Below are 12,622 nucleotides of genomic sequence, written 5' to 3' on the forward strand. Positions count from 1 at the left end.
CCTCTCCCTCCCAACATCAACAGAAGTTGCCAGTGAACCAAACCTCCACCCGCTCAGATCTTTCGCCGACTTTCATCTTGGCATCTTGGCATCTTTCGCCAACATCAACAGAAGCGGCAAGTGTTTCTTCTCTTTTTTTACTTAATTTGGATTTTTAATTTTCTTTCTCATGATTGTTTTGTCGACAAAAAACAGAATTGTGTTCTTCAACTATGGTGGGTTTTGTCTGTTGAAATTAGGGTTTTTTTGGGATAAATTTTGAATTCTCCTGCATTTTGATTCTATCTTGTATCCTTCACAGTTGTCTGTTGAAATAACTTCTATTTGCTCTTTGCTCTTTGGTGTTTCATGTCTGTTGCCTGATTAAGTTACATTCTGCTGCCTGATTAAGTTACATACTAGCTTCTATTTGCTGTTTGGTGTTTCATGTCTGCTGCCTGATTAAGTTACATCTAATTACATGTACATGTAATTTAAAACGTGGAAGAGAAAACCAAAATCGTTCTCTTGAAATGCTGTGTTTATATTTTATTACAAGAAACAATAACCATTTATGTGAGTTTGCCAATTCTGCGAAGTGAATAGCAACCACTGAATTGAAAACACTTTGGGTTAAAATGTCCCTATACTTCTCCAATTCTTAAACTTGATTTTGAAATAAAAAATTAAACATGATTTTTATAATAAAACTTATTCTTCACAGAATTAAATTCCTACTATAAAATTTTTAAAAAATACAACCACTATAAATTAAATTTCCTACTTTGAAATTTTCAAAAAATACAATCACTATAGACATATTTTAACCAACACTATGTAATCCTGAAGTGTTAACCCCCCCACGCCATGATAAACACCAAATCATTCTTTTCAACGCAGATTAATTAATTTGAATCATTGGTACATCAACAAAACACACCATACCACTGCAGAGCACTGGTGTATACATTTATTTAAAAAAGAAAGTAAGAAAAACAACATCTTTGTGTTATTACATGTAGGAGCATACGTGTGTATATATATATATTACATCTTACTATATAAGACATGTAAAAGGAGATAGCAGTAGGTTGGTAGGTAGGGAAGGGTAGCTAAATGAAGCAAGGTAGGCCTAGGCTGTGCCAATAATGCCCAAGTCTTGGTTGTCATCGTTGTTGGGAGAGGGAGAGCCAAAGATAGGGCCACCTTCGCCAGTAGGATCTTTCACCTTGTCCTCCAGCCTATCAACCTGAATGCCACCCTCATCCTCCTTGGACCTCAGCTCCGTTTTGCTCTTATTCTCTCCTCCTTGTATTGATTCATATATCGTTGCCGTCTTCGACTCCTTGGGCAATGCTCCTTGTGCCCTTGACATTGTTTATTTACCTTTTACTTTCTCTGATCAATTTTTGGGAGTCTTACATTGTTAAATTCTAGGAGTTTTATTTTTCAGGAAACTTGACATGAATACATCACTTTTATATTTGGGGGAAGGCTAGACACACAGACTCCAATTGAGGAGACTGTGAGGGCAATGAATTATGTAATTGATAAGGGTATGCATTTTCTTTTGGTATTGCAGTGAGTGGTCTGCACAACAGATTGCGGAAGCATGGGGAGTAGCTGAGAGGTTGGAGTCCGCTTGCTTCTGGAGTGCTTACTGGAAAATACAACAAAGGAAATAGACCACCTGACAGTCGGTTTGCTTTGGAAAATTTCAAAGTAAGAATCACTTCACATTTGATTTGTTACTTTTGATTTTGTATGCTTTATTGATCTTTTTTTATCTCAATTTGAACATAACTGCTTGTTGAATTATAGGTTCCTTTTTCCTCGTAAGGATATATTCTTTTCAATGAGATTGATTTTAGGCTATGTTTCACTATGTTTTGTGCTTCTTACGAATCTAACATATTGTTTATGCATATGTGCTTGTAATAAATATAATTTCTTGCACGTTTACAGTTGATAAATCTCTGGTGTCTGTATCAAAAAAAAAAACAAAAAGATCAAAAACTCAACTGTATAGTGGACTAATCTGATAAATCTCTGGTCTCTGTTGTAGCATATGTTAATTATTTCTATGAGACTAATCTTTTCTTTTTCTTTTATCATAAAATAAATAAAATATGTTGCAGTTAATAAGAATAAATTAATGTAATTAAATTATTTCATTAATAAAATTTAATAACTGGTCCACCTCAAATTTTATTGATTACTCAACAGGATGTAATTGAGTTAGGTTTAATATATATTTTTTATATTTTTATTGCATATTATAAATTATTAAAAATAAATTAACCGGCTGGTTCGATTATGAATTTCATTAATTGAGTAAAAACTGATTTAACTTGTTTTAATTGATTTAACTGAAATCGATAAAATTAAATGTGTTGATTAAGTTGATTCAATCGGTTTACACGAACTTTGTCTATTTTTATCCAAATTTATATAAAATTAAATGTGTCGATTAACTAAAAAATGATAAAACTAAAAAAATACAAACGTTGACACCTTATGTCAATTAAAATGCATATCATTAATTACAATTATTTTATATGACAAGTCACACATTATAAATAAGATGAATATGAAAGAAAATTTCTTTTTCCTTTACAGAAAAATACTGACCACATTGTATGACTGATACAATCAACTAAATTCGTAAAGTAATATTTTAAAGGTTTGGATGAGACTGAAATTGCAAAATAAACTAATAAATTATTTTTAAATAAAAATATAAAATATAAATAAATATGTATGATTGATACAATCAACTAATTTCGTAAAGTACTATTAAGCGAAAGCACCTCTAATCCAATAAAATTTCAAATACTTTCTTTGATAGCAATGGCACTAATAATAGTTCAGTTTGTTTTCAAGTGTCGAGGTTTTATTGATTGTGTGTTCTAATTTTAATATGGTGCAGTAATGGCCCGTCTGCCTTTAATTGCACTACGTGAGAGGCGTAGAAGAATTGGTATTGCATTGACACTATGGTTGGAAATCTGTAGAATTGCGATTTGGTTCTTATTTAGAATGGGTGCCAGCCTTAGCCTACAGACTTATAGACCAAGGATTAGGTCTTATACCTTAGATTTTTATGCAAAACAGGATTATGTGAAAAGGCTTGTATATGCTAGTGATGAGACTTGTATTGAACAAGTTAGGATGAATAGAACTGCCTTTTTTAAACTATGTGAGATGTTAGAATCGATAGGGGGATTGAAGTCGTCAAGAAACATGCTTGTTGATGAGCAAGTAGCAATGTTTTTACATATCATATCCCATCACCTGAAAAATCGAGTAATCAAGCATCACTTTAGAAGGTCCGGGGAAACTGTAAGCAGAGCTTTTCATAGTGTTTTAAATGCTGTCATACGCTTACAAGATGTCTTATTTAAAAAGCCGGAGCCAATTACAGCCGATTCTTCTGACACAAGGTGGAAATGGTTTAAGGTATTAGACTGAGTTTTATATATAGCTTGTACGACATTTAGTTGACTAAAAATGACATGATTATTCTAACTCAAGGTTTTATATCATGTGATATAGAATTGCTTAGGTGCTCTTGATGGAACCCACATCAAGATTAGGGTGCCAACAGTTGATAAACCTAGATATCGAACCCGAAAAGGTGACATAGCAACAAATATGCTAGGTGTTTGTACACCTGAGATGCAATTTGTTTATGTTCTTCCTGGTTGGGAAGGTTCAGTTGCCGATGGACGGGTGCTTCGAGATGCCATTAGTAGAAGATATGGACTAAAAGTTCCTCGTGGTACAGTGTATAGTTAGAGGAATTTGAATTATTCATTGAGATCAAACTTTGTTTGCTGAATTAATCATTTTTTTAAAAATTTATTTTATAGGTTGTTATTATCTAGTTGATGCTGGATACACAAATTGTGAGGGATTTCTTGCACCATTTAGAGGACAGCGATATCATTTGAACGAGTGGCGTCAGGGTTATCAGCCAAGTTCTCCGCAAGAGTTTTTTAATATGAAACATGCCTCAGCACGTAATGTCATTGAAAGATGCTTTGGCTTATTAAAACTTAGATGGGGAATACTTAGAAGTCCATCGTTTTATCCTGTAAGGGTGCACAATAGAATTATTATTGCATGTTGTTTGCTCCATAATTTTATTCGAACCCATATGAGTATTGATCCCATTGAAGCGGAGGTGGGAGAAGGATTACCTACTAATGTGGTGGATGACGATGAACCGAATATCACAAATATTCATCCATCGGATGCTTGGGCAACTTGGAGGATGGAACTAGCCAACCAAATGTTCGATGAATGGCAAACATCTAGAAATTAGTTAGGTTTAGGGACAAATTGAGTTTGAATTGATAAGTTGATGTTATTTTATGTATCTAGTTTATGAAACTTTGGTGGTCTTTGATTAAAATTCTGTATTGTACTAAACTTTGTTGAATTATAATTTAATTATCTTTTCATTCAGCATGTGTTATAAATTTAAATTTAGTATTGAACTACCGATATAATATTATAAATTGTTCACCTTTTGATTCATGATATTCAAAATAGTAAATAATGTTAATTTGTTTTTTTTTTCTTAAGAACAATATGTCAGGTGTTCCACCAACGGGTGCTTCTTCTCAAGCTTCTCGAGGAAGCAAGAGAAAATGGGTTCCAGAAGAGGATGCAGCCTTGGTTTCTTGCATGGTGGATTTGCACAATGTAGGAACATTTAATGCTGATACCGGATTCAAAGCCGGTTATTTGAACGAGCTAGAGAAAATGCTAGAAAAGGCTTTACCAGGAGCAATGTTGAAGGCGAGACCAAATATTGAATCTCGGATTAGGTGCTTAAAAAGGGAATGGTCAGTCGTCTACGACATGCTTAATGGTCAAAACAACAGCGGTTTTGGTTGGGACGAGCATAGGCAGCTCGTTGTTGCTGAAGATGCAGTTTGGGAATCCTATGTTAAGGTAAAATGTATTTCAATTATTTATTTGCTTTTTTACAAAACTTATAACTAATATGATTTCCTCGTTTTTTTCAGAGTCACAAAGAAGCCTCTCAGTTCAGACATCGTTCTTTCCCTTACTACAACCAGCTTACTGCCATATACGCAAGAGATCGGGCGACTGGGAAAGACTCTCAAACAGCTGCTGATGTTCTTGAAGAAATACATGCTGAGGATGATCGTACTACAGATATGAATGAAGAGAGAAACACATTCTATGACTGCGAAGCTGACGTCTCTTTATACGACATGGATGTTTCCGGTATGGATTCGCGAGGAGATAGAGATCAAGGGGGTTCCTCATCTTCAAACAAGAGAAAAAAGAAATATGATGCTCGTGATAATGTGTATGCTTCATTTGAGGAGGCTGCCACCTTGTTGGGGGAAAAAATCTAGGCCGTTGGCGATAGAATCAGTATGAGTATTGCCTCCGAGGTGGTAGTTCAGCAGAAGTCTGAAGAAAAGATGGAAGAGAAAGCTTCAAATTTATATTCAGCCTTATGGTCAATTGAAGGTTTAACCGACGATCAGCGGTATGATGCTTTGAGTAAAATTCCCGATCATCCAACTCAAATGATCGTTTTCTTCAGTTTACCTTCTGTTGCCCGATTGGAATGGGTCAGAAGATTTCTTTCTCACCATTAAATATCAATGTTCAAACTTTTTGATGTTGTAAAACTTTTGAACATATTGATTATGATGTACAATTTCATTTTCATCTAACTTTTTCTTAGTATAAGTTAATTATGTTTATGCAGAATATAATTTTCAAGTTATATATTTAATAATAATTATGTTAATTTATATTTTACAGTATCATATATTATGATTTGAGTAAATTAATATAAGAATATTAATTATTAAGAATTTTTTTAAATTATATAGTTTAATTAAAATATATTTAATAATAATTATGTTAATTTATATTTTACAGTATCATATATTATGATTTGAGTAAATTAATATAAGAACATTAATTATTAAGAATTTTTTTAAATTATATAGTTTAATTAAAATATATTTAATAATAATTATGTTAATTTATATTTTACAGTATCATATATTATGATTTGAGTAAATTAATATAAGAATATTAATTATTAAGAATTTTTTAAATTATATAGTTTAATTAAAATATATTTAATAATAATTATGTTAATTTATATTTTACAGTATCATATATTATGATTTGAGTAAATTAATATAAGAATATTAATTATTAAGAATTTTTTAAATTATATAGTTTAATTAAAATATATTTAATAATAATTATGTTAATTTATATTTTACAGTATCATATATTATGATTTGAGTAAATTAATATAAGAATATTAATTATTAAGAATTTTTTTAAATTATATAGTTTAATTAAAATATATTTAATAATAATTATGTTAATTTATATTTTACAGTATCATATATTATGATTTGAGTAAATTAATATAAGAATATTAATTATTAAGAATTTTTTTAAATTATATAGTTTAATTAAAATATATTTAATAATAATTATGTTAATTTATATTTTACAGTATCATATATTATGATTTGAGTAAATTAATATAAGAATATTAATTATTAAGAATTTCATTAAATTATATAGTTTAATTAAAATATATTTAATAATAATTATGTTAATTTATATTTTACAGTATCATATATTATGATTTGAGTAAATTAATATAAGAATATTAATTATTAAGAATTTTTTTAAATTATATAGTTTAATTAAAATATATTTAATAATAATTATATTAATTTATATTTTACAGTATCATATATTATGATTTGAGTAAATTAATATAAGAATATTAATTATTAAGAATTTTATTAAATTATATATTTTAATTAAAATATATTTAATAATAATTATGTTAATTTATATTTTACAGTATCATATATTATGATTTCAGTAAATTAATATAAGAATATTAATTATTAAGAATTTCATTAAATTATATATTTTAATTAAAATATATTTAATAATAATTATGTTAATTTATATTTTACAGTATCATATATTATGATTTCAGTAAATTAATATAAGAATATTAATTATTAAGAATTTTATTAAATTATATATTTTAATTAAAATATATTTAATAATAATTATGTTTAAATATGATTAAATTATTTATTATTGATAATAAAAATCTTATTATAATTTAAATAAAAATAACAATAATCATTTACCAAAACAAATTTATGCTAAGGGTATTCTAGTCATTTTAGTTTTTTCTATTATGCTATTACACCTCTATTCCATTCAACCAAACACAAGATTACTATTACGCCTCTATTCCATTACATTCAACCAAACAGTGGATTAGCTATTACACCTCTAATCCAATACACCTCTAATCCCAATACACCTCTAATCCAATACGCCTCTAATCCAATACAGCGAACCAAACGTGCCCTAAGTATCACGTTTGAGTGTGGAAGTAGTTTTCTGACGCCGACAAATTAATAAATATGATTTTTTTAACTCAAAAAGTAATCGGAGGTTTTTGAATTTGCCGCTACCATCATCCTCACCACTTCAACTTTGTTTAATGTACCTTTTTTTTATGCTTTCCTTGCATCTGTTTTTTTATGCAAGATATTTTTTCATCACTTTTTCAAATCGGTATAATGTAAACATGAAGTACATATGAATTGTAATGCAAATTGTTTTGTGAACATCATTTAAAAATTAATGTTTTAATTGATATTTTTATTTTAAAAATTTATTTAACTCTTTTTAAGAGATTAATGAATAAATTTTATATTAAAAAATAATAACAACTAAATTTATTATTATTAATATTATTTTTTCTAAACATCCAAATGTATATTTGAGGTATCGGATTAAAAATTATGTAGGGGGCCTTATTCTTGTTTTTGATGAATTTGGCACCAAATATATTTGGGACTCAAATATTAAAACATCGTATGGTCATGTTGTTGATAATATTACATGCAAAACATGGTGAATTACACAATGATTGTTCCACTCGTGAAGGGGTCCAATACCCCATTTCTTATCTTTGGTCGGCCAAACCCAATCGGGCACTCATTTTTCTTAAACAATTTTACTAGGTTTTTCTTTTAATGACATCATGATTTAGCGCCTTACTAGATTTGTTCTTTTTTGTTTTTAAAAAAATTCTCTATATATTTAGTATATAAATTTTTTAATACATTTTCCAAAACTTTTTCCGTAGCACTCTTTTTTTTTTCCTCCAAACAAACTCTGGTTTCATGTATCACACCTCTCACTACCATTAGTTGGCCAAACCGCTCGGATAGTAAAAAACTCCACCTCTCACGTATTACATCCTTTCAAAGGCTCGAGCCCTAATGAACATCACTCTTTTCTTTTTCCAAATATGTTGGCAAGCTATAAAAAAGAATTTAGCAGAATGATCAAATAGATCTTGAATAGCCTTAATAAAATCCTTGTTTTCTTAATCCCAAAACGAATATGGCGACCTCCATCTAGAAGCAAAGCCAGATATTATTGGGGGCAAAATTAAGTTATGTATTTTTTTGAGTTGAAATGCAATTTCATCATTGTATTAGCTTATATGTTTATAATTTTAAAAGGATTAAATTAAAATTTTATCATTTTTGGGCGACTAAAATTTTTTTGACCATATACTCATTTATAATTGTAACACCCCGCCCTGCGTAGTCCTAGTTGGTGGTTTGTATGGGTGATAAGCTAGGGAAGGTTGATTTATGCCCTATTCGCCAGGTTACATTAGTGCTGATTGTCGCTTCATGATTGACGAATTATTTGGCTAACTAGGTAAGTCTGTAAAGACTTGGTTAAAGGTTCGTCTTTTGGTGAAGTGTAGGTTACTGATTTATACGTCTTGGCGTAGTCGATGTGGAGAACCTACCAATCAACAGATTCTTTTGGTAAGCTTTGTGTTGACGGACCCTTCTGTTAGTACCTGTGAAGTGGTCTATTTCATTTGGTATGTAGAGTTCGCTAGTGGCGGATTGTTAGACCCAATAGCTTTTTTTGTGAGCGCGGTGGGTAAAACCACAACTGTTGAACAGTTTACTATGCTTCCTTGTGGCTCGGTGAGTATCGTTAGAGTTTAGTTGAGACCTAGTTAAAATTGAACTAGAGTACTATATATGACAGCTTGATGTGTTTAGGTAACTAAATGACTTGTTTAGTTGGTTGCTTATGAGTACAAGCAAAGTTTACCATTCTGATTAGTGGTAGTAGCAGCGTTTGGTAGAAAGAAGTGTCTATAGATTGATATGTTGACCACCAAGGGGTGTCGAATCGGCTCTGAATTGTTGGCCACATGTAGGGTTATTTCAGGGCTATTTGGACTATAAATAATGGTATGACTGGTGATGTAAGGGTTCCTTCTGTTTCTGTCTTATTCTTGTACCCCGTGTAAGAGGGAGTTCTTAGTCAGAAAAGGACAAGTGAGTAGTCTGAGAAGTAAGAAAGAGCTGTAGAGCATAGCGAAAGACTTCGAAAGGTAACCAACTTCCTCAAGACCTTCTGTGAGTCTCCTTCATGTCCCTATATATTGTTAGTTTATGGTTTATCAAAGTTAAAGGTTATGAGTACAGGTAGAACCATCTTTTTTGAAACATTGTAAACTGTTGCATGTGCATATAAATAATAAGAAACAGACACGACTTTTTTAATGCGCAAGCTAGATATTCGAAAAAGCAAAATGGGCTGCTGGTAGATGTTAGTTGCTAAAAAGATTGGTGGATAAAATGGGCTACAAGTAGGGCATGTTAGTTGCTAATTAGATAGTGGATAAATTGGGCCACTAGTAGGTCATGTTAATTGCTAACCATAATGACAGATATACTGGGTCTTTGGTAGGGCATGTTATTTGTTAACTATGACAGAACGCCCTGACCTTGCAAAAGAACATGCATATGTTCAAAATAACAAGGATTGAGGTACTGGTTCTGATGTGTGTGTGGGATCTGAGGCTAGCACAATGAAGGTGTGAAAAGAGTAAGAAAATGTGAGCACTCGCCTTATTGCATGTAGTGCATGCTCTGTATATTTGAAGTGATGAATGATATCACCAAAAAGGAATGTTTGAATATGTACATGCATTTCATTATAAGTGTTAAGTCTTAATCCTATTATTGTGTTTTGGATGGAGTGTATCCATCAGTAGGATATGTAGTTGGCCCATGTTTATCGTCAAGGGGGTGTTATGCTTAGTAGATGTATAGTACCTGTCAACCAATATGTCTGAGATGATAGTGGCAGAAGTTAATAGTACTATGTCCATCCAGGTGAAATATTTGTTGATGTTAATGGAACTGTTCTCTGATAATGTAATTGCAACCTATGTTTGCCAGACGATAGTGTCCGTCAAGAGATATTATCCGCCAAGGATAAGTATTCGTCATTGTTGTATGTAAGAGGGTATAAGCCCAATAGTTTCTGTGTGAAATTTGTTAACTTATTGTTATTTATATATGTACATATACGCCCAATTATTCCTTCTTATGAAACTTGATTTGGAAAGGGTTGAACATTTTTATTTCTAGAAGTCACTAAGTTCTTTTAAACTTACCCCATTTCTTTCCTTTTCCATATGATACCATGACATAAGGGCTTGTGGAAGGGACTCGGCCAGAAAAAATAAAAGTGACCTTTGTTGTGAACCTCGCCTATGTTTGTTTTGTAACATGCATATGTATAATTTGGGTAGCTTGATGTATCAGTTTTGTATTTTGAAATGATGAATATGTTTCTTACGATAAATATATTATATGAATTGTGTAGGCACTTTGAATATCTTATTTGGCGAATAGTTTTGGAGTACACTGCTTTGTCAATTATTACTCATTATAGCAAATTGTCAAATGTTTTCCTACGTTTTACTGAGAATATAAAAATAATAAATCAAGTTTAAGCCTGTTTTCGGTTGAAATGCCTCAATTCGTCAGTTGGAGGTTAGGGTATTGCAAGCTTTGGTATCAAAGCCTAGGTTGAGCCCATTCTCGGGATTAAGGCTAAGTCACACCTCGATATGCATGTTACATGTTTCTGCTATTTCCTTGTAGTTTTGCTAAATTGTGTTCGTGTATGTAGTTTAGAATGCCTTTGAATTCTCATGATGTTTTTGGTGAAGGAATGAAGAGTAATATTCCTCATACTCGTAGTTCGAAATCCTTGGCTAATCTAGAAGCAATTGGAAATGTCGCGAGAGATGCTTTAGTCAAGATGATGGAATGATGGTTTGACAATTTATGGGAGCTACTCATGTGCCTCCACCCTAACTTCTGTCTTAATCAGAGATTGCTCCAAAAAAGGCATCTATTCTTGTTGTACCAATTCTGAACAGATTTTGAGGAGATCCCGTGAGAGAGATTTATCAGCGAGGTACAAAGGAGTTTCTAGGTGATAAGGTGATAACCCTGTGACATCAGAGTAATAATTATCTCATGTATATCGAGTAATTGCAGAGCTAAAATGCACACTGATGGATAGCTTATTATGCATTGTTTCTTTACTAGAAGATGAGGCATATCAATGATAATAAACGCTATTAAGCGTGATCCTTGAAGAGTATATAAATTGGGAGTTCTTTTTGATTGATAAAATTCAGAGAGAAGTATGTTAATCAGATGTATGTTGAGCAATTGAAGAAAGAGTTTCTATATCTCAGACAGAGATGAATATTAGTACTGGATTTCAAACGAGAATTCGTCAAACTTAATTGTTATGTGAAAGACATGTTTCAAACTGAAAAAGCCTTGTACGAGAAGTTTGAATGGGGCTTAAAAGATGAAATCTGTGTCCTGGTGGCAGCATCAGAAGTTTAGATTCTAGCAACCATGACAACCAATGCTCAAAAGATAGAAATGATTGTTCAAGAAATGAATGAGATAAGGAATCGAGAAAGAAGTGAGCATGGGAATGTTGAACTGCTCATTGCCATAAATTTTAAGAAGCCTAAAGATGTGAAGAATTTCTCCTATGAGCCAACAAGAGATTCTCAGATGATACGAAGTTGTCATGATAGTGATGAGCGTTAAACTACATTTATAGCGAGTTCTGGTGTATAAAAAAGGATGAAGGCTTATGTCTGTAACACTTGCGGGAGAAAAAATGTGGGAATTTACTAGAATACAACGAAAGTCTGTTATGAATGTGGGTCACCTAACCATTTGGTTCGAGATTGCCCAACAATGATTGAAGGCCAACCTGAATGACCAGCCCAAGCCATTAGCAGATATCAACGTGATGTGATAACAAGGGCTGTTTTGAGATCAAAATCTGCCCTAAGAACTCCAACTATAAGTTCTACTAAATTTAGCTCGAAAGTAACAAACAAAGTCTACGATATGAAAGCCTAAAAAATGTTGTAACACTCTGCTCGGTGTAGTACCAGTTAGTGGTTTGTGTAGGCAGATTGTTGGCTAAGTATAAGTCAGGAAAGGCTAACTTACGTCCTATCTGGCAGGTTAAGTTAGTACTGGTTGTCGCGCCATGATTGACAGATTGTTTGGCTAACCGAGTAAGTTTGTAAAGACTTGGTTGAAGGTTCATCTTTTGGTTAAGTGTAGGTTACTTATTTATACATTTTGGTATGGTGGATGTAGAAAACCCGCCAATCAGTGAATTTTCTTGGTGAACTTTGTGTTGGTGG

At 31.7% G+C, this 12,622-nt stretch overlaps 1 protein-coding gene across 1 annotated transcript; it reads right to left on the reverse strand.

Annotated features, from left to right (window-relative positions):
• Positions 1–939: 939 nt before the first annotated feature.
• LOC121209849 (uncharacterized) lies at positions 940–1,369 on the reverse strand. The gene has a single exon (XM_041081574.1). The coding sequence runs from the start codon at positions 1,352–1,354 to the stop codon at positions 1,112–1,114; it is 243 nt and encodes an 80-aa protein (XP_040937508.1). The 5' UTR covers positions 1,355–1,369; the 3' UTR covers positions 940–1,111.
• Between the last annotated feature and the right edge of the window lie 11,253 nt (positions 1,370–12,622).

The sequence above is a fragment of the Gossypium hirsutum genome, chromosome A11, assembly GCF_007990345.1.
Source record: "Gossypium hirsutum isolate 1008001.06 chromosome A11, Gossypium_hirsutum_v2.1, whole genome shotgun sequence".
NCBI lineage: Eukaryota > Viridiplantae > Streptophyta > Magnoliopsida > Malvales > Malvaceae > Gossypium > Gossypium hirsutum.

Coding starts and splice junctions, on each gene's coding strand:
- LOC121209849 (XM_041081574.1), bottom strand. CDS start 1,354: ATGTCAAGGGCACAAGGAGCATTGCCCAAGGAGTCGAAGACGGCAACG.